Source organism: Chlorocebus sabaeus, chromosome 2, assembly GCF_047675955.1.
Source record: "Chlorocebus sabaeus isolate Y175 chromosome 2, mChlSab1.0.hap1, whole genome shotgun sequence".
Taxonomy (NCBI): domain Eukaryota; kingdom Metazoa; phylum Chordata; class Mammalia; order Primates; family Cercopithecidae; genus Chlorocebus; species Chlorocebus sabaeus.
Window position 1 is genome coordinate 67,454,180 of NC_132905.1, and position 23,249 is coordinate 67,477,428.

The 23,249-nt window shown below is 41.5% G+C and overlaps 1 protein-coding gene and 1 pseudogene across 2 annotated transcripts in view; one reads left to right on the plus strand and one right to left on the minus strand.

The window, feature by feature from the left end:
* The window catches only part of LOC103246453 (retinoblastoma-like protein 1), an 87,205-nt gene that overhangs the window by 47,699 nt on the left and 16,257 nt on the right, over positions 1-23,249 (minus strand). Inside the window, exons 3-11 of one of the 2 annotated variants that reach the window (XM_073009585.1) lie at positions 19,252-19,452; positions 18,515-18,579; positions 18,280-18,408; positions 18,008-18,168; positions 16,685-16,734; positions 13,023-13,209; positions 12,043-12,209; positions 6,946-7,058; positions 6,347-6,450 (exon numbers count right to left, since the gene is read on the minus strand). In XM_073009585.1, the coding sequence (XP_072865686.1) occupies positions 6,347-6,450; positions 6,946-7,058; positions 12,043-12,209; positions 13,023-13,209; positions 16,685-16,734; positions 18,008-18,168; positions 18,280-18,408; positions 18,515-18,579; positions 19,252-19,452 (1,177 nt within the window). Of the gene's footprint in view, positions 1-6,346; positions 6,451-6,945; positions 7,059-12,042; positions 12,210-13,022; positions 13,210-16,684; positions 16,735-18,007; positions 18,169-18,279; positions 18,409-18,514; positions 18,580-19,251; positions 19,453-23,249 lie in introns of those variants that run through there. The other variant, XM_073009586.1, reaches the window with a different exon arrangement.
* LOC140709741 (ubiquitin-ribosomal protein eS31 fusion protein-like) lies at positions 312-768 on the plus strand (annotated as a pseudogene).

Here is a 23,249-nt window from a genome sequence, read left to right on the forward strand (position 1 = left end):
GTGGCTCATGCCTGTAACCCCAGCACTTTGAAAGGCCGAGGCGGGTGGATTAGCTGAGGTCAGGAGTTCGAGACCAGCTTGGCCAACATGGTAAAACCCCATCTCTACCAAAAAATACACAAATTTGCTGGGCGTGGTGGCATATGCTTATAATCCCAGCTACTCAAGAGGCTGAGGCAGGAGAATCGTTTGAATCCGTGAGGCGAAGCTTGCAGCGATCCGAGATCACGCTACTGCACTCCAGCCAGGGCGACAGAGCGAGACTCTGTCCCCCTCCTCCGCCAAAAAAATTAAAGATCCGCTATCTGCAAATGCAGATTTTCGTGAAAACCCTTACAGGGAAGACCATCACCCTTGAGGTTGAACCCTTGAACACAACAGAAAATGTAAAGGCCAATATCCAGGATAAGGAAGGAATTCCTCCTGATCAGCAAAGACTGATCTTTGCTGGCAAGCAACTGGAAGATGTCTGATTACAACATTCAAAAGGAGTCTACTCTTCATCTTGTGTTGAGACTTCGTGGTGGTGCTAAGAAAAGGAAGAAGTCTTACACCACTCCCAAGAAGAATAAGCACAAGAGAAAGAAAGAAGGTTAAGCTGCCTATCCTGAAATATTATAAGGTAGATAGAATGGCAAAATTAGTTGCTTTCGTCGAGAGTGCCCTTCTGATGAATGTGGTGCTGGAGTGTTTATGGCAAGTCACTTTGACAGACATTATTGTGGCAAATGTCTGACTTACTGCTTCAACAAACCAGATGTCAAGTAACTGTGTATGAGTTAATAAAAAGCATAAACTAACATTTTAAAAAAATTAAAAATATTTTTTAAAAAGAGAGAAAAAAGGCTAGACACAGTGGCTCACACCTGTAATCCCAGCGCTTTGGGAGGCTGAGGTGGGTGGATCACCTGAGGTCAGGAGTTGGAGACCCACCTGACCAACATGGAGAAACCCTATCTCTACTAAAAATACAAAAGTAGCCAGGTGTGGTAGCGCATCCCTGTAATCCCAGCTGCTTGGGAGGCTGAGGCAGGAGAATCGCTGGAATCCAGGAGGCGGAGGTTGTGGTAAGCCAAGATCTTACCATTGCACTCCAGCCTGGGCAACAAGAGTGAAACTCTGTCTCAAAAAAAAGAAAGAAAAAAAAAAAAGAAAAAAGAAAGAGAGAAAAATGGAGAAAAATTCAGGAGAAACAGAGGTGAAGCAGTTAAGAAAACTTCAAATATATCTAAATTAGTAACTTTAGAGAACATGAAAGAGAAATGAAAATATAGTTGAAATTAAAAGTTCATTGGGACGAGATGAAAACTTAAGGCAATATCTTTAAAAGTAGAATAAAAGAGATAAAGAAATGGAAAATAAGAGAAGAAATTAAGAAGGTCAATTCAGAAGGTCCATCATCTGAAAAATAAAAGTTCCAGAAAGATAAATCAGTGGGCAATATATCATCTAAGAAATAACACAATAAAATGACCAAAACTGCAGGGCATAAATTTCTAAACTAAACGGGCAACTCTGTGCGAATGACAAATACATGAATGAAAAAAACACAGTCAGATACATTTTTACAAATTTAAGAACATCAGTGATAAAAGATAAAGATTCCAGAAAATAAAACAGGTCACATACTACTAAGTGAGAATGCGAATGTCACTGGACTTCTCATTAGTAACAGTGGAATTTATAATAGAAAATAATGCAACAGTGCCTTCAAACTCATAAAAGAAAATGATTGTCAGTCTAAAATTATTTTCTTTTTTTAAGTTAATTTTTTGTTTTTAGGGATGGGGTCTTGTTATGTTGCCTAGGTTGGAGTACAGTAGCTATTCACAGTACAATCATCCTACACAGTGTACATACAGTACATACTACAACCTCAAACTCCTGGGCTCAAGCAATCCTCTTGTCTCAGCCTCCCACCAATCTTTTTTTCTTTTTTTGTCTGAGATGGAGTGTTGCTCTTGTTGCCCAGGTTGGAGTGCAATGGCGTGATCTCGGCTCACTGCAACCTCTGTCTCCTGGGTTAAAACGATCCTGCCTCAGCCTCTCCCAAGTAGCTGGGATTACAGGCATGTGCCACCACGCCTGGTTAATTTTGTATTTTTTAGTAGAGACAGGGTTTCACCATGTTGGTCAGGCTGGTCTAGAACTCCTGACCTTAGGTGATCCACCTGCCTTGGCCTCCCAAAGTGTTGGGATCACAGGGGTGAGCCACAGCACTCGGCCTCTCCCACCAATCTTGAATTCTGTACATAGACAACTATCAATCAATTATGAGTCTAAAATAAAGGTACTTATGCAAAATCTTTAAAAGGGACTTTAAGTGAGGTAAGGTTTCTATACTTAAATTAGTTAAATGGCTATACAAAACATCTATTAAAAAAAAAAAAACTTTACAAGGCTCTAAAAAATGTTCAAGTTACCCACAGGAAGGGAGGAAAAAGAAAACAAAATTTAAAAAAAGAGTGAGAACAAACAGAAAACAAAAATAAAATGGCAGACTTAAGCACTAACATGACAATTACTAAATGTAAGTCATCTAAATTTACTAATTAAATGACAGAGATTAGCAAAGATTAGGAAAAAAAATGACCCAACTATATACTGACTATAAGAAATTCACTTCAAAGATCACTTGAAAAAGGATGAAAAAAAAATATGCCACGCAAACATTAATGAAAAGAAGGCAGGAGTGGTTGTGCATAAACATCAGGTAGATTTCAGAGCAAAGAAAATTACCACGGACAGAGAGGAACATTTTATTTATTTATTTAATTTTTAATTTTTTTTTTTTGAGATGGAGTCTCACTCTGTTGCCCAGGCTGGAGTGCAGTGGCGCAATCTTGGCTCACCACAACCTCCGCCTCCCAGGTTCAAGCGATTCTCCTGTCTCAGCCTCCCGAGTAGCTGGGATTACAGGTGCACGCCACTATGCCTGGCTATATTTTTAGTAGAGACGGGGTTTCACTATGTTGGCCAGGCTGGTCTCGAACTCCTGACCTTGTGATCCACCCAGCTTGGCCTCCCAAAGTGCTGGGATTACAGGCGTGAGTCACCGTGTCCAGCCTTATTTATTTATTTTGAGATGCAGTCTTGCTCTGTCTTCCAGGCGGGAGTGCAGTGGTGTGATCTTGGCTCACTGCAACCTCTGCCTCCCGGGCTCAAGCAATTCTCCTGCTCCAGCCTCCCAAGTAGCTGGGATTGCAGGCACCTGCCACCATGCCCGGCTAATTTTTGTATTTTTATTTACTTGTTTTTTTGAGATGGAGTCTCACTCTGTTGCACAGGGTGGAGTGCAGTGGTGTGATCTTGGCTCACTGCAGCCTCCACCTCCTGGGTTCAAGCGATTCTCCTATCTCAAACTCCTGAGTAGCTGGGACTATGGGCACTCACCACCACCCCTGGCTAATTTTTGTATTTTTAGTTGAGATGGGGTTTTGCCATGTTGGTCAGGCTGGTCTCGAACTCCTGACCTCAGGTGATCCACCTGCCTCGGTCTCCTAAAGTGCTGGGATTAGAGATGTAAGCCACCATGCTCAGCCTTTTATATGTTTAGTAGAGACCGTGTTTCGCCATGTTGGCCAGGCTGGTCTCGAACTACTGACCTCAGGTGATCCACCTGCCTCAGTCTCCCAAAGTGCTGGGATTACAGGCGTGAGCCACGGTGCCTGGCCAGGGAGTAACATTTTATAATGATTAGAGAGTCAATTCATTAAGAAGGCAGACAGCAATCCTAAATGTGTAAGCATCAAACAGCAGAGCTTCAAAATATGTGGAGAAAAGCTGACAGACTTGAAAGAAATAGACAAATCTACAATCATACATGAATACTTCAACATCCTCTATCAACAACTGATATAACAACTAGACTGGAAATCATGAAGAATATAAAATAACAACATCAACCAACAAGATAAAATTGACATTTACAGAATACTCCATCCGAACATAGCAGAATATAGCAGATCCTTGAATAACAGGATCTCATCATTTTGTTATAACAATGAAAAATAACGGATTCCCAGCTGGGGCCACTGTATGAAATTTGTACATTCTCCTATGTCTGCATGAGTTCTCTCTGGGTACTCTGGTTTCTTCTTACATTTCAAAGATATGTACATTAGCTTAACTGACGTATCTAAATTGTGACAGTGTAAGTGTGGGTGTGTGTGTGTCCTATGATGAAATGGTGTCCTGACTAGGGTTGGGTCCCGCGTTTCATCTTGAGCTGCTGAGGTAGGCTCCAGCCACTCATGACCCTGAACAGGAATAACTGGGTAAGTAATAATCTTCCTTATTTTTATTACTCTTTCTCTTATTTATTTCAACGTTTAACATTGTGTTTTGTATTTATTTAGAAGTTTGGTGATGTTTTTGTGACTAGACATATACCAAAGGAACTTAAACTCCTGCTTATATCAGTTAGCCTATGGTAAAATTGGTTTCATTGTATGTTGTTTTTGCTTAAAGTCACTGTTTCCAAGAACCTACTGACAAGGTTAAATGTGAGGATTTACATTCTTTTCAAGTGGCCACAGAACATTCACCATGATAAACCACATCCTGGGCTACAAAATAACTAAAACAAATTGAAAACAATTGAATTCATACAGAGTATGTAGAAGTGGGAAACAGTAATGGCTGAGAGGAGTAAGTGTAACTAACTATAAAGGGGTAGCAGGAATGAGATCTTTAACAGTTCAGTATCTTTATTTTGGTGATGGTTACATAATCTATGCATATGATACAATTTTATACACACACACACATACACACTGTTTTAATGTCAATTCCCCAGTTCTGATACTGCAGTATATAAAACTGTAACCACTGGGGAAACTGGATATAGGATGTGTGGGACTTCTCTGTACTACTTTTGCAACTTTCTGTGAATCTGGAATTATTTCAAAATAAAAAGTTGGCCGGGTGCAGTGGCTCACACCTGTAATCCCAGCACTTTGGGAGGCTGAGGCAGGTGGATCATGAGGTCAGGAGTTCAAGACCAGCCTGGCCAAGACGGTGAAACCCTGTCTCTACTACAAATACAAAAAAATTAGCCGAGTGTGGTGGCGAGTGCCTGTAATCTTGCCTGGAATCTTGGGATTCCAGCTAATCGGGAGGCTGTGGCACAGAATTGCTTGAACTCACGCGGCGGAGGTTACAGTGAGCTGAGATTGTGCTACTGCACTCCAGCCTGGGCGACAGAGCAAGACTACATATCAAAATAAATAAATAAATAAATAAATAAATAAATAAATAAATAAATATATAAATATTAAAAAATTAAAATAAATAAAGTTAAAAAAATTTACTTCTTTCAGCTAGGTGAGGTGGCTGTAATCCTAGCACTTTGGGAGGCTGAGGCGGGCAGATCACTTGAGGTCAGGAGTTCAAGACCAGCCTGGCCAACATGGTAAAACCCTGTCTTTACTAAAAATACAAAAATTAGCCAGGTGTGGTGGTGGGCACCTGTAACCCCAGCTACTCGGGAGGCTGAGGCATGAGAATCGCTTGAACCCAGGAGATGGAGGTTGCAGTGAGCCAAGATCGTGCCACTGCACTCCAGTCTAGGTGACAGAGCAAGACTCAGTCTAAAAAAAAAAAAATATATATATATATATATATATATGTATATTTACTTATTTCTCAGAAAGCCATAGGAGTGTATGCACCATCAAGATTATTAGTGTAAACTATGAAAGAGAAAGATACAGAATCCAGGAAAAAGAGAAACCAACACAGAAAATATATGAAAAAAATTTCCAGGTAAACACAAAGAGAAATTCTATTATAATAGTTACGCAGCATCCTTAAGACATCAACCTGTTCCTATTGGGATAGAAAGTTAGAAGACTCCAAGAGTGACTGCAGAGGGAAATAATGAAGGAAGAGGAAACAAAGATCATATGATAGGTTTGAATTTGTAGAAAAATTCTTTTATACAGCTTATTGGAGAGAGTGGTCTGACTTGGTCAAATAGTTAAAGAACCAAAACAAACCGCCCTCCCTCCCCCCACCATTTTATAATCCAAAATCCTTGGAAGGTATGGACAAATGTCTTAACTAACAGTTGCTTTAACAGATGGAGGGATCACTAGCTGGGAATGAAGGACAAAAACAAAAAACTTAAAACACACTGATGTGTACCAAAGATGAACTTTATGTTATTTCACATTTCTACCTAGATGTGATTAGCCTGCATGTGCTAAAGTCAACTAAATGTCATCCTGGCCAAGTGTGTCCTAGATTGGTGACCCCCACAATGCCTTACAGAGCCTCTCAAAACACTGCTTCCAGGCTACGACTTTTGGACCTTGCCAGTAGCGCAGAGAGTGGATTTACTTACTGACATGTCCATTCCATGAAGTCTTCGTGTTTCCTGAACCATTACGGTCTCTAGTATTTTATAATACAAAATTTCTGCCAGCTTTAGTCTGTTTACAGCAAAGTCTATTGGGGAAATACAGAGAAAACATGTGTTAATGAATTTTAGTTGTTAAGGACTGAAAAGCAAAAATTATACATAAACTTAAATCTGATACATTAAGAATAGCAGGGTAGCCCGGGAGTGGTGGCTCACACCTGTAATCCTAGCACTCTGGGAGGCCTAGGAGAGCAGATCACCTGAGGTCCGGAGTCTGAGACCAGCCTGACCAACACGGTGAAACTCCGTCTCTACTAAAAATACAAAATTAGCTGGTGTGGTGGTGGGTGCCTGTAATAGCAGCTACTTGGTAGGCTGAGGCAGGAGAATTGCTTGAACCTGGGAGGAGGAGGTTGCAGTGAGTGGAGATCGCGTCACTGTACTCCAGCCTGGGCAACTCGGTCTCAAAAAAAAAAAAAAGAAAGAAATAAGAATAACGGGAGAGGAAAAAACTTGAATTTCTAATTTTGGGGGGATTACTTATTTTCAATGCTATGCCAACTTTAGTTTTCTTTTCTTACCTATGTGAGATCCTGGCTGTTCATCTGTTGATTGAGTATAGTGTTGGCAGAAAGTCTCTCCCATTCCTTTTAGTATTTTCATAATGTTTTCCATAGGATTACGCATACAAGATCTACAAAATACAAGAGGATCCTAATTATAAAAACAAACAAACAAACAAAAAAACAACTCTACACCAGAGTATTAACATGCCTTCTTTTTTTTTGTTTTTTTGAGACGGGGTCTCACTCTGTTGCCCAGGCTGGAGTGCAGTGACGCGATCTCAGCTCACTGTAACCTCTGCCTCCCAGGTTTAAGTGATTCTCCCGTCTCAACCTCCCAAGTAGCTGGGATTACAGGTGCGCGCCACCACACCTGGCTAATTTTTGTAGTTTTAGTACAGATGGGTTTCACCATGTTGCCCAGGCTGGTCTAGATCTCCTGACCTTGTGATCCACCCACCTCAGCCTCCCAAAATGCTGGGGTAATAGGTGTGAGCCACCATGCCCAGCCAACATGCCTTCTTTCAAGAATTGGTTTTTAGCAGCCAAAGTTGTATTCTCAGTTGGAAATCTACATATGTAAACAAAGCTTTATATGATAACATATTTTAACATGTAAATTACATAATAAAAATACAGATTGCATACACACGTAATATAACTTTGCTGCTGTAAGTTTGACCATACTATGTACCTTATATGAGTGGAATCATGCAGTATTTTGTCTTTTTGTGATTGACTAACTTCACTTAACATAATGTACTAAAGGTTCATACATGTTGTAGCAAATGGCAGGATTTCCTTCTTTTATAAGGCTGAATAATATTCCATCTCATATCTATATCTATATATGTATCTATAGATACACACACACACACAAATACACACACAGTATTTTCTTTCTCTATCAATGGACACTTAAGGTGTTTCCACATCTTGGTTATTGGGAATAATGCTGCAGTGAACATGACGTGCAAATATTCCTTTGAGATGCTGTTTTTAATTCTTTTGGATGTATACCCAGAAGTGGTATTGCTGAGTCATATGGTACTTCTATTTTTAATTTTTTGAGGAACCTCCGTACTGTTTTCCATAGTGGCTGCACCACTTTACAATTCTACTAACAGTGTGTAAGGGTTCCTATTTCTCCACATCCTTACCAACACCTGCTATTTTGGGTTTTTTGGGGTGATGAGTGGGAAGTGGCTATGCTGATATGTGAGGTACTATCTCATTGTGATTTTGATTTGCAACTCCCTGATAAGTGATATCAGATATTTTTTTCATATGCTTTTGGCCAGTTGCATATATTCTTTGGAGAAATATCTACTCAATCCTTTATACATTTTTAAATTGAGTTATTTGTTGTTCTTGAGTTTTAGGAGTTCTTTACATATTCTGAGTATGAACTCCTTATCTAATATATGGTTTACAATTACTTTTCCCATTCTATAGGCTGTTTTTTTACTCTGTTGATTGTTTTCTTTGCTATGTTAAAGCTTTCAGGTTTGAGGCTGGGCATGGTGGCTCACACCTATATTCCCAGCACTTCGGGAGGCCAAGGTGGGCAGATCACTTGAGGCCAGGAGTTGGAGACCAGCCTGGCCAACATGGTGAAACCCTGTCTCTACTAAAAATACAAAAATTGGCCAGACCTGGTGGCTAACGCCTGTTGTAATCCCAGCACTTTTGGAGGCCAAGGTGGTGGATTACCTGAGGTCAGCAGTTCAAGACCAGCCTGACCAACATGGTAAAACCCCGTCTCTACTAAACACAAAAAATTAGCCGGGCATGGTGGTGCATGCCTGTCATCCAGCTACTTGGGAGGCTGAGACAGAAGAATCAATTGAACCTGGGAGGTGGAGGTTGCAGTGAGCTGAGATCGAGCCATTGCACTCCAGCTTGGGCAATAAGAGCGAAACTCTGTCAAAAAAAAAAAAAAAAAAAAAAAAAAATTTTGGGCATGGTGGCTTATGCCTATAATCCCAGCACTTCGGGAGGCCAGGGCAGGAGGATCATGAGGTCAGGAGATTGAGAACATCCTGGTCAAGACGGTGAAACCCCATCTCTACTAAAAATACAAAAATTAGCTGGGCGTAGTGGCAGGCGCCTGTAGTCCCAGCTACTTGGAGGCTGAGGCAGGAGAACTGCTTGAACCTGGGAGGCAGAGTTTGCAGTGAGCCGAGATCACATCATTGCATTCCAGCCTGGTGACAGAGCAAGACTATGTCTCAAAACAAACAAACAATGGCCACAATGGCTAAGTTTTATTTATTTTGTTTTTTGTAAAGATGAGGTCTTGCTATGTTGCCCGGGCTAGTCTCAAACTCCTGAGCTCAAGCAAAACACCCACCCTGGCCTCTCAAAGTCCTGGGATTACAGATATGTGCCATTGCACCTGGCCTCTAATATAGATATCTTAACAATATTAAGCCTTCCAGTCCACAAACACAGATGTTTTTTTTTTTTTTTTTTTTTTTTTTTTTTTTTTTTTGAGATAGGGTCTCGCTCTGTTGCCCAGGTTAGAGTACAATGGTGTGATCATGGCTGAGCTCAAGTGACTCTCCCATCTCAGCCTCCCAAGTAGCTGGAATGCATATCACCATGACTAATTTTTAAATTTTTTCTGTAGAGACAGGGTCCCATCATGTTGCTCAGGCTGGTCTTAAACTCCTGGGCTCAACTGATCCTCTTGCCTCAGCCTCCCAAAGTGCTGCAATTACAGGCATGAGCCACAACACCCAGTGTTGCCATTTGTGTCTAGACCTTTTTTCTTTTGCATTCTGTACTTCCTTCTTTTCCCTTATTGACATATTTGTATAGTTGCTTTGTCACTGCTTACTCATGTTTGAACAGTAGTTCAATCCAGATCTATTTACTCAAATGATATGGAAGATAGATCCAGGACAGTCTTCCTACCTTACCGGTAGTTTGCTTTTCTTCTGAGCTATTTCTGAGGCTGGAGATTGTTCCGTCTACTTTCTTGTATCCTGAACGTTTGAGGAAGCGGGGAGAGCTCAGCTATGTTCAGCTTTTCTTGGAGAACTAGGGTTTTGTTTTGTCTTCTGAGATTTAGTTAAATACCCCCATTCCAGGGTTCACCATTCCTAGTCAGGGACGTCTAGTTATATGAGGATCTCTCCCCCATATCATCATGGAATGTTGGAAAATGGCAGCCCTTGGCAGTTGTTTATATTTCTGGTGGGATCCTGGTGGTGGTACATATAAACTTTTCACTTGGGGAGATTTGTATGACTTTTTATCTGTCTGCCTGCTCCCTCATTTGTTTCTCTCCAAATCTGAAGTATTGATGAGAATTCTCAAGATCTATCACTATACCCTCTTTCTCCAACACTGCTTAGGGATAGGGATACCAGAATCATCAATTTTCTTTTTGATCTCTACTTTGGAAATTTATGTCATGAAATCATCTCTCTCTCCTCATTTGGTTGCCACTGATAAATATTTTGCTGGTTTTTACTATTCTCTTATTTTATTAGGTACTAGGAAAGAAGGTTCTCTGATCTGGCTTCATTCTACCATCTTTACCAGGAATCATGCTTCCTCAAAAAAGAAAAAGGCTGGGCGCAGTGGCTCAAGCCTGTAATCCCAGCACTTTGGGAGGCTGAGACGGACGGATCACGAGGTCAGGAGATCGAGACCATCCTGGCTAACACGGTGAAACCCCGTCTCTACTAAAAAAATATAAAAAACTAGCGGGGCGAGGTGGCGGGCGCCTGTAGTCCCAGCTACTCGCGAGGCTGAGGCAGGAGAATGGCGTAAACCCAGGAGGTGGAGCTTGCAGTGAGCTGAGATCCGGCCACTGCACTCCAGCCTGGGCGACAGAGCGAGACTCCATCTCAAAAAAAAAAAAAGAAAACCTGTATAAAATTCCATTTTATGGGCTGGGCACGGTGGCTCATGCCTATAATCCCAGCACTTTGGGAGGCCCAGGAGGGCAGATCACCTGAGGTCGGGAGTTCAAGACCAGCCTGACCAACGTGGAGAAACCCCATCTCTACTAAAAATACAAAATTAGCCGGGCATGGTGGCGCATGCCTGTAATCCCAGCTATTCAGGAGGCTGAGGCAGAAGAATCGCTTGAACCCACTAGGCAGAGGTTGCAGTGAGCCGAGATTGTGCCATTGCACTCCAGCCTGGGCAACAAGAGCAAAACTCTGTCTCAAAAATAAATAAATAAATAATTTCATTTTTATGGCTGTACCACCAATATGCAATTAGTCCCCTATCTAATGGACATTTAGAATCTAATGGACATTTAGAATGTCCCCATTTAAAATTAATGTATGCCCTTATACAGGTGATCTTTAGAAACAAACATAAAAATAAATTAAAAAATAAAGTCAATGTAAAATCAAAACATGCATAACTCAGGGGTAGTTAAAGAGTGAAATATCAGTGCTAAATAATCTTTAAGGTACACTTATCTCTAAAAGTCTATACTCCCATGAAATAACATTATATATAATTATTTTTAAGAGACAAGGTTGGCCTGGCATGGTCGCTCATGCCTGTAATCCCAGCACTTTGGGAGGCCAAGGCAGTTGGATCACTTGAGCTCAGAAGTTCAAGATCAGCCTAAGCAACATGGCAAAACCCTGTCTCTACAAAAAATATAAAAAATTATGCATGGTGGCTTGCACCTATAGTTCTAGCTACTTGGGGGACTGAGGTGGGAGGGAGAGTTGCTTCAGCCCAGGAGGTGGAGGCTGCAGTAAGCTGTGATTGCGGCACTGCACTCCAGCCTGGGAGGCAGCAAGACCCTGTTTCAAAAAAAAAAAAAAAAAAAAAAAAGGGAGCGATAAGGTCTCCCTATCTTGGCCAAGCTGGAATTAGTCTTACTATGTTGGCCAAACTAGCTTCCCAAGTAGCTGGGACTACAGGTGTGTGCCACTGTGCCCGACTGTTATACACAATTTTTAATAGGTACTTCAATATGGTTTTAGGTCAATATATTTTGTGATTGAAATGGTATAGTAAAACTTGCCAGATGAACATCCACTATCTTGAGAATTCTGAATATACTAAAAATAGAATGGAATAAGAAATCTAATTTTAAAAAGACATTTGAAAAAATAACAGTATTATACATACTCAAAAATATTTGTAAGTTGGTCACTTGGTGCATTTTTCAGACCAGCCACAATACTCTGTAACCGGCTGACACTTTGGGTGGCTGATGCAACGGGAGTAATGACTGCTTCTTTTTCTCGTAAATATCTGCGTCCTGTCAGAGGGGTAGAAGGTGCAAATGACCTTTTCTGTCAGAAAAGAAAAATCTGTGAGTTTTTAAAAGTTACCATCTTCCTTATTATGTGTTTAATTCAGTGCATTTACCATCTTCTCTACTCATATTTAAAATATCCATGAAATGTTTAGGAATACTATGCTAATAACATCCTTATATTTGGAAAACACTTTTTTAAAGCACTTTCTACCTATAATTTCATTTAATCTTCACACTACTGATTTGAAAGATAATGTATACATACTTTAATTTTATATATGAGGAAACAGGAACAGAGAAATTTAAAAACTTGTTTCAGTTGACTAAGTTAATGTCAAAGCTTGGACTAAAACTTAGGTTTTACTATGTTCTAGACAAGTGAATCTTCCATTAGATCTCTTCCTCCAACCCATTTTACACATAAATACAGGTTAAGCCTTGGCCATTAACAATCAAGTCCAGAGTTTTATGGCTGAAGTTACAGAAAAACACAGTTTGTATCATGGGTAGGAAAGCAAGCTAAAATTTAAAGCAACGTAACAGAGGCTAAGTTGAAGCAAAGAAAGAACAGTAAGAAAGGAAAACTTCCTCTTCATGCCAAAAGACATATACTCTACTAATAAACCCAGGCATGCTGGGAAAATGGATATAAAATATGAAAATAGTAAGAAATAAGGTAAAAATACTAAATGCCAGTTTTAAAAATTACCTTTTAAGGCTTTCATGGGAAATATGAATTAGTAGAAGAAACTCAAGATTTAACTTGAAAGATGCTTCTGCTGTTAGTAGAATCAGACACACAGAGAAAAAGATCATTCAAGATTGAGGCCAGGCTAGGTTATATTACTTTTTCAAAGTGTTGTTGAAGGTTATACGCCACATTAGCCTGTGCGGTCACTTTCCCTAATGGGGTGTCACCAGTGAACTTTCGAGGTGTTCCAATTTCCTCTTCTGCGTCTGCCCCCAAAAAGATCCTCTCATCAATATCACCAACAGTTAGAACATACTCTTCATACTCCTTATTCACTGCTTTGCTGCAAAGAGAATTATTATAAGCTGTAATACTAAGTTACACAATGGATTTATTTTGACTTGAAGATAGATTTAGTGTTTACAGCTTAGAAAATCTGACAACTTTCTAATTTTTATTAACTCTGCCCATCTAACAATATCAGAGGGTCCTACCTGATTATGGACATTCTTCACATTCATACAACCAATAAATTACTTTGAAAAGTGAGAGACTACATATACTTAATCTGAAAACTAGTTGAATCTAATTATGAAAATGGTTTCTGATCACTAAGGAAACAATAGTGGCTTTGAAATATGGCAGTTGGAGGTTGCAGTGAGCCAAGATTGCGCCACTGCCCTCCAGCCTGGCAACAGAGCAAGACTCCGTCTCAAAAAACAAAAGGGCCAGGCGTGGTGGCTCACGCCTGTAATCCCAGCATTTTGGGAAGCCGAGGTGGGCAGATCATGAGGTCAGGAGATCGAGACCATCCTGGCTAACATGGTGAAGTCCCATCTCTACTAAAAATACAAAAAATTAGCCAGGTGTGGTGGCAGGCGCCTGTTGTCCCAGCTACTCAGGAGGGTGAGGTAAGAGAATGGCCTGAACCTGGGAGGTGGAGCTTGCAGTGAGCCAAGATCGCGTCACTGCACTCCAGCCTGGGCAACAGAGCGAGATTCCGTCTCAGAAAAAAAAAAAAAATATATGGGTACTGCCAACACGTGATTAGTGAAAGAATGTAAAGTGAAATACAGAGTCATTGGGTCCATTTATTAGTTTCTCAAGAGAACAGCTGTTTTTTGTTTGTTTGTTTGTTTTTAAGACAGAGTCTCACTCTGTCACCCAGGCTGGAATGCAGTGATGCGATCTTGGCTCACTGCAGCCTCTACCTCCCAGGTTTAAGCAATTCTCCTGCCTTAGCCTCCTGAGTAGCTGGGACTACAGGCTTGCACCACCATGCCCGGCTAGTTTTTGTACTTCTAGTAGAGATGGGGTTTCACCACATTGGCCAGGATAGTCTCTATCTCCTGACCTTGTGATCTGCCCACCTCAGTCTCCCAAAGTGCTAGGATTACAGGTATGAGCCACCGCACGCCTGGCCGAGTAGCTCTTTTAAATGCCAATTGGCTGGGTGTGGTGGGTCATGCCTGTAATCCTAGCACTTTGGGAGGCTATGGTGAGAGGATTGCTTGAGGCCAGGAATTCGAGGCCAGCCTGGGCAACAGTTAGATCCCATCTCTAAAAAAATAAAAATAGGCCGGGCGCGGTGGCTCAAGCCTGTAATCCCAGCACTTTGGGAGGCCGAGACGGGCGGATCACGAGGTCAGGAGATCAAGACCATCCTGGCTAACCCGGTAAAACCCCGTCTCTACTAAAAAATACAAAAATCTAGCCGGGCGAGGTGGCGGGCGCCTGTAGTCCCAGCTACTCGGGAGTCTTGAGGCAGGAGAATGGCGTGAACCCGGGAGGCGGAGCTTGCAGTGAGCTGAGATCCGGCCACTGCACTCCAGCCTGGGCGACAGAGCGAGACTCTGCCTCAAAAAAAAAATAAAAATAAAAATAAAAATAAAAATAAAAATAAATACGTAAGTGTCAATGATTTTTTTTTTTTTTTTTTTTGAGATGGAATCTCGCTCTGTCACCTAGGCTAGAGTGCAATGGTGTGATCTCAGCTCACTGCAACCTCTGCCTCTTGGATTCAAGTGATTCTCCTGCCTCAGTCTCCCAAGCAGCTGGGATTACAGGTGCCACCACACCCAGATAATTTTTGTATTTTTAGTAGAGATGGGGTTTCACCATGTTGGCCAGGCTGATCTCAAACTCCTGACCTCAAGTGATCAGCCCACCCTGGCCTCCCAGTGTTGGGATTACAGGCGTGAGCCACCATGCCCGGCCTCTTTCTTTTTTTCTTGGTTTATTTTTGGAAACACGGTCTCGCTCCGTTACCCAGGCTGAAGTGCAGTGGTGCAATCATAGCTCACTGCAACCTCAACCTCCCAGATTAAAATGATCCTTCCACCTCAGCCTCCCAAGTAGCTGGGACTACAGGCTCACGCCACTACGTCCAGCTGATTTGTGTATTTTTCGTAAAGACAGGGTTTCACCATGTTCCCCAGGCTGGTCTCCAACCTTCTGAGCTCAAGCGATCTGCCTGCCTTGGCCTTCCAAAGTGCTGGGATTACAGGTGTGAGCCACTGTGCCCAGCCTTGATTTTTATTTTTATTTTTATTTGAGATGAGTCTTGCTCTGATGCCCAGGCTGGAGTGCAGTGGTGCAATCTCAGCTCACTGCAACCTCCACCTCTTGGGTTCAAGCGATCCGCCTACCTCAGCCTCCCAAGTAGCTGGGACTACAGGCATGTGCCACCATGCCCAGCTAATTTTTCTATTTTTAGTACAGACCGGGTTTCACCATTTTGGCCAAGATGATCTCAATCTCCTGACCTCGTGATTTGCCTGCCTCGGCCTCCCAAAGTGCTAGGATTAGAGGCATGAGCCACTGCGCGCCTGGCCGGGTAGCTGTTTTAAATGTCAATTCACTGGCTGTGGTGGGTCATGCCTGTAATCCTAGCACTTTGGGAGGCTATGGTGAGAGGATTGCTTGAGGCCAGGAATTCGAGATCAGCCTGGGCAACACAGTGAGATCCTGTCTCTAAAAAAATAAAAATAAAAATAAATACATAAGTGTCAATAATTTTTTTTTTTTTTCCTGAGATGGAATCTCGCTCTGTTGCCTAGGACAGAGTGCAGTGGCGTGATCTCGACTCACTGCAACCTGTGCCTCCTGGGTTCAAGCAATTCTCCTGCCTCAGCCTCCCAAGTAGCTGGAATTATAGGTACCTGCCACCACACTCAGTTAATTTTTGTATTTTTAGTAAAGATGGGGTTTCACCATGTTGGCCAGGCTGATCTCAAACTCCTGACCTCAAGTGATCGGCCCGCCTTGGCCTCTCGAAGTGTTGGGATTATAGGCGTAAGCCACCATGCCCGGCCTCTTTCTTTTTTCCTTTTTTTTTTTTTTTGGAAATAGGGTCTCACTCTGTCACCCAGACCGAAGTGCAGTGGTGCAATCACGGCTCATTGCAACCTCAACCTCCCAGATTCAAATGATCCTCCCACCTAAGCCTCCCAAGTAGCTGGGACTACAGGCTCACACCACTACGTCTGGCTGATTTTTGTATTTTTTGTAGAGACAGGGTTTCACCATGTTGCCCAGGTTGGTCTCCAACTTTCTGAGCTCAAGCAATCTGCCTGCCTTGGCCTTCCAAAGTGCTGGAATTACAGGTGTGGGCCACCGTGCCCAGCCTTGATTTCTTAAAATAAATGTATTTAAAGCCAACAAGTCTTAGTGACAATACCCATTCAATGCCACTAAAGCAGAGAGAACTTGAATTTGGAGGTCTTACTTTGATATAATGTTATGCTTAACAAATTTCAACAAATCAACAAATACGACAGCTTGTGATATGCCAGGCACCACTAGTACCAGATATTTACCTATTATCAGTAAAACTTGAAAGGTCCAGGAGGCATTCTCCTTTTAATATCTGTGAAGAAAAAATTATTTTGGGACACCATATAATTAAGCATATTAATACACACACAAACAAGAAATTTATCTAAATTTCCATATTTTTATCACACACACACAAAACAGAATAATTGAATATTTCTTTCAGACTAGGATAAACTATTTAGCATGCAAATAACATTAAAAAAAATTTTTTTTTTTTTTTGAGACAGGGTTTGGTTCTGTCACCAGGCCTGGAGTGCAGTGGTACCATCATGGCTCACTGCAGCCTCAGCCTGCCAAGTAGCTGGGACTACAAGCGTGCACCACCACACTCTACTAATTTTTGTATTGTTTGTAGAGACGAGGTTTTGCCATGTTGCCCAGGCTCGTCTGGAACTCTTGGGCTCAAGCAATCCACCTGCCTTGGCCTCCCAAGGTGTTGGCATTACAGGTGTGAGCCACCTCGCCCAGTCCCTGGGATCCTTTAAAAAAAGTTTACTTTGCTAGAGATGTTTAGCATACAGACAATGGGCCATAATATAGATATCTGAGGAACACAAGACTGAATACAAAAGTTTGCATAAAAGAAGAAGAAACCAGTAAGGGAAGAATTTATGCTTAAAGAAAAATCTCTTAATATTTGAAAAGTGGGATATGTAATCCAAACCCCTCCTTTTACCAAAGAGAAATCTTGAGGCCTAACTACATTTAATGGCTTGATGTTGGGGAAGTAAGAAATTGAGACCCAGAGGAACAAGCCAATTCATAAATGTAGAAATAGCTAAGTTAATTACTAAGGAGAAAATGTCCAGAATGCACACAGATAGCTTACAAGTGGCTACAAAACTATCATGGATTTTCTGCTCGATTTACATGGAATTAAAACTGTGGTTGTTATACATCATCCTACTTTTAGTCAACAGTCAGCAGTTATTCAAATTGTGGCAGTAAATTAGTCAGCTTATTCTGACTTCCTGTTTTTCCTAATTCTTTGTCAGCCCTACTCTGATGTTCTGTTCTTTACAATTCTTTATCAGTACCTCCTACACAGTCCCTGATAGCTGGGACTACGGTTGCCTCTGACAGTATGTTTACCTAACAGAACATACAGTTGGTCACATTTTTCAACAGCTCTGTTTCTCACATCACACAAGATCATAAGGAAATTTCGAATCACAGTAGAGGCTAAAGCCTGGGAATCCTGACCCTAAGTTCTATAATGCTGAGAACTTGCTTAAAACTTTTTTTTCTTCTGACATTACTGCTGACCTGTAAACATCTCAGTCATCTAATTACAAGTACAGTACCTTCCTGTCAAAGAGTTTTGAAATATATGGCTTAAAGTAGTGCTCCTTTATTCCTTTTGCTTCTACTAGAAGTCCATCATGCAGTTCACACAGTACAGCAATGATACAGGGCGGCTCTTCAGAAGCCCTAAAGTCAGCAGTATGAAAATCAGACGGTAAACCTAGTTTGACATTGTAGGAAGAGCAGAGGGAAAAAAAAAATATGGTCAACTTTCAAAAATCTTTTTCCAAAAACTGATAATCAGTTTTCAAAAATAAATAAAAGGTCTTACCTTTAAATGATGGATTTAGCAAGTCTTGTCTATTTGGGCACATAATCGCATTGGCAAAAATCAGATCCAAGCAGCATAGAAGTAAATGATAAGAGTTTACTAAGTCATCCCCAATCATCTGAAAATTACCTTTATAAGGGGTGGAAAAAAAGACACAAAAACCAGAAACCTCTCATGTCAAATAGCACCAAGTTCCCACAGTAGAAATGTAAGACCACTGAAAGTGTCATCTTACCCTTAGTATAAACAAAAAGTGTCCAACAGAAATTAAACAGATCCTTAACACTGCAAGGAATCCTCCTAAAAAGGGAAAAAAATTACTTTTTGTCTGACTAGCTTGCTAAATATCATGTAAACTGAAATAGTAAATATAAATATCAAATAGATCAAATTACACAAGAAATTCCATTCATGATGAAAAGTTATCTACTATTTATGAAATGGACTTAAGTAAGCCTTTACAATCTACATAAAATAATCAGAACATAGGGCCAGGTGCGGTGGCTCACGTCTGTAATCCCAGCACTTTGGGAGGTCGAGGTGGGTGGGTCACCTGAGGTTATGAGTTGGAGACCATCTTGGCCAACACGGTGAAACCCCCTCTCTACTAAAAATACAAAAAATCAGCCAGACAGGGTGGTGCACACCTGTGATCCCAGCTACTCAGGAGGCTGAGGTAGGAGAATTGCTTGAACCTGGGAGACAGAGGTTGCAGTGAGCTGAGATCACGACACTGCACTCCAGCCTGGGCAGCGGAGCGAGACTCCATCTCAAAAAAAAAAAAAAAGAAAAAAAAGAAAAATAAGTAAAAGTATTATTCTGCAAATATGGATAATTGTACATGGATTTAAAAAGAAAATAATTAAGCTCTTTGCAGGAATACTTTTCATAAAAAACAGACTTTCAAAAAAGTACATTCTCTTAGTTTGTATCATAATCTTTTTGTCAATTACGTAAGGATTAAGGGCTCACCTCTGCTTCCGGCTTCGTGGTAACTTTGGTGGTTCTTCATATGGATTTTGAAATATATCTAAAAAAATGGGCTCATATTTTTTGAATATTACAGTAGACACCTCAAAATTTCTCTCTAGCCTTTCTATACGTTCACGAAATTCTTGTGGTAGATTTGACATGTCCATCCACTTCTTCATTTTACTAAAAAATTGTATTAAACTAAAAAAAAAAAAGGGAGGAGAAAAAAGTCACCTTTAAAATTCATTTATATAATGGATTGAAAGGAAATATTCTATTCACGACTAAGATTCTTTATTAAAAAGCCAGACCTCCCAGGCAACATAGTAAGACCCCAACTCTACAAAAATTAAAAAAATTATCTGGGTGTGGTGGCACGTGCCTGTAGCTCCAGTGACTCGGGAGGCTGAGGTGGGAGAATTGCTTGAGTCTAGGATGTCGAGGCTGCAGTGAGCCTCAATCATGCACTCCAGCCTGGGTCACAAAACAAGACACTGTCTCACATGAACAAAGAACAAACACCATCCCTCAAGCCTAAATTTAATTTAAAAAAAATCCTCATTATGAAACCACTTTGGTTCCCAGGATCACCAGGAGAATACAGGTTATTAATTAGTGGTCATCACATAGAGCGTTACTTCTATGGAGGGAGCAAGAGCGCCTATCTACTTCCTTTATTCTCTATATTACCTAGACAGTATTCTGCATAAAATTTACAAAGTTAATGTTAGTTAACAGATTGATAGGTTATAAAATTAGTTTGAGGAAAAACAGAAGTCTCCCAAATGGAAAGACAATTTCATTTTCCAAATGGGAATTTGATTATGAAGCACCAGATTGTTATAGGTTAGGAGTAAAACTCAAGAGTTTGAGTTCCAATGCGTGGTTCCACCACCAAAAGTAAAGGTAGTATATACTCAGAAAAAAACTTAATAGCTCTGCTGCCCAGGCTGGAGTGCAGTGGCACCATCTTGGTTCACTGCAACTTCCATCTCCTGTGTTCAGGCAAGCCACCGCGCCCAGCCCAATTCTGGGTATATTTTTTTATGTCTGTATGTTAGTGTGGTCTTAGATAGAAAACTTGCAATGTCAAAGCTCACTTAATTAAAGGTCTAGCAATATATACAGAAAAATACTTGTAATTTTTTTTTTTTTTTTGAGATGGAGTCTCACTCTGTCACCCAGGCTGGAGTGTAGTGGCATGATCTTGGCTCACTGCAACCTCTGCCTCCCAGCTTCAAGCAATTTTCCTGCCTCCACTTCCTGAAAGCTGGGACTACAGGCGCACACCACCATGCCCGGCTAATTTTTGTATCTTTAGTAGACGAGGTTTCACCATGTTGGCCAGGATGGTCTTGAACTCCTGACCTCAGATGATCCAACTGCCTCAGCCTCCCAAAGTGCTGGGATTACAGGCGTGAGCCACCGCACCCGGCCCTATGTTCTGATTATTTCATGTAGATTGGAAAGCCTTACTTAAGTCCATTTTGCCCAGCCAATACTTATAATTTCTTTTTAAGGTGACAGAAGACATTAACAGAAAATTATCCAATGCTATGTAATATGGTTTGGATGTTTTGTCCCCTCCAAATCTCATGTTGCAATGTAATTTCCTTGGCTGGGCATGGTAGCTGATGCCTGTAATCCCAACACTTTGGGAGGGTGAGGCTGGAGGATCATCTGAGTCCACCAGTTTGAGACCAGCTTGGGCAACACAGTGAGACCTCGTCCCTACAAAAAATGTAAAAGTTAGCAAAACATGGTGGTGTGTGCCTGTGGGCCCAGCTACTCAGGAAGCTGAGGCAGGAGGATCACTTGAGCCTGAGGGGTTGAAGCTGCAGTGAGTCATGAACATGCTATTGCCTGGGCAAGAGAGTAAAAGACTTTCAAAAAAATAAAAAAGAGGCCGGGCGCAGTGGCTCACGCCTGTAATCCCAGCACTTTGGGAGGCCGAGGCGGGTGGATCACGAGGTCAGGAGATTGAGACTATCCTGGCTAACAAGGTGAAACCCTGTTTCTACTAAAAATTAGCTGGGCGTGGTGGTGTGAGCCTATAGTCCCAGCTACTCAGGAGGCTGAGGCAGGAGAATGGCGTGAACCCAGGAGGCGGAGGTTGCAGTGAGCTGAGATTGTGCCACTGCACTCCAGCCTGGGCGACAGAGCAAGACTCCATCTCAAAAAATAAATAAATAAATAAAAATAAAATAAAATAAAATAAAAAAGAAAAGTGACCTCCAATGTTGGAGGTGGGCCTAGTGGGAGGTGTCTGGGTCATCACAGCAGATCCCTCATGAATGGCTTGGTGCTGTCCTCATGGTAATGAGTTTAGTTGTCACTCACCTGAGATCTGGCTGTTTAAAAGTGTGGCACTTCCCACCCTCAATTGCTCCTGCTCTCATCATGTAATGTGCCTCCTCCCCCTTCACCTTCCACCATGACTGTAAACTTCCTGAGGCCCTCACTAGGAGCAGATGCCAGCCCCATGCTTCCTACACGGCCTGCAGAACCCTGGGCCAATTAAATCTCTTTTTTTAAATAAGTCACTTAGCCTCGGGTATTCCTTCATAGCAATGTAAAATGTCCTAATACAGCATTCAAACTCTGGACATGCTGATTAAAATCTGACACTCTTAAGAACCTCATTAAAAGATTCTTATCAATAGCAGCAAAACATTCGTCAGATTACTAAACATTTTTTTGGCTTACAAAAAATTATGCTCCCTTACAAAGGACTTTAAAAATGTTGTTTTTTGGCCAGCGCAGTGGCTCACACCTGTAATCCCAGCACTTTGGGAGGCCAAGGCAGGTGGACGACCTGAGTTCAGGAGCTTGAGACCAGCCTGACCAACATGGAGAAACCCTGTCTCTACTAAAAACACAAAATTAGCCAGGCGTGGTGGTGCATGCCTGTAGTCCCAGCTACTCGGGAGGCTGAGACAGGAGAATTGCTTGAACCTGGGAGGCGAAGTTGCGGTGAGCCGAGATCGCACCATTGCACTCCAGCCTGGGCAACAAGAGCGAAACTCCGTCTTAAAAAAAAAAAAAAAATTGTTTTTATATTTGGATGATCACATTTTGCATGTGAAACCCTTTGCTTTGAGGACATTTCCACTTTTGAACCCTGTTTACCACTAGACAGATCAGCTTTACTAGAAGCTAGGATGAAGGCATATAATCATATTCTTTGTCAGATACATCTGCCTGAGATTTTGAATCTGAAGCTGGTGGTGCAGAGAAGTGAAGAAGTGGTAATTTCTTACAGCAGGATCAAGCTCCCGGCACAAATAAAGTGGCAATGTCCAGGGACAGCATTGCTAGCTATGCAAACTGTGTCCTTGCTAGATGGATTCTGTGATACGGTTTTTGGCTGTGTGGCCACCCTCCTTTTGTTCCTGGCCTTTTCTAAGCCTAGTTTTCTTAAGTCATCCTAAAGATTTTATCACCTATCCAATACTTCTTTTAAGTCAGCCGAAGTTGATAAGTGATATCTTTTATTTTTTTGAGATAGGGTCCTGCTCTGTCACTCAGGCTGGAGTACAGTGGTGTGATCGTGGCTCACTGCAGGCTGAACTTCCCAGGCTCAAGTAATCAATCCTCCCGCTCCAGCCTCCCAAGTAGCTGGGACAACAGGTATGTGCCCCCATACCCAGCTAATTTAAAAATGTTTTTTAGAGACAGGGGTCTCACCTTTTGTTGCCTAGACTGATACCCGCTTTTTATAAACAAGAGCCTTGACTACTACACCATCATATAATCTATTGCACATACTGCTCTCCCAAGAATGGTTTTCCTAACCTGGAACAAAATGCATCAGAATGTTTGAAAACAAAAAAACCTTATAGCACTGTTATAACTTAAACCATGATTACAGTTTTTAAAACTAAAATAAGAAGCAAAGTAAACTTCACAGCTTTCAATTCATTGGGATTCTGTTATAAAGAATATGATACTGCTGGGTGTGGTGGCTCATACCTATAATCCCAGCACTTTGGGTGACT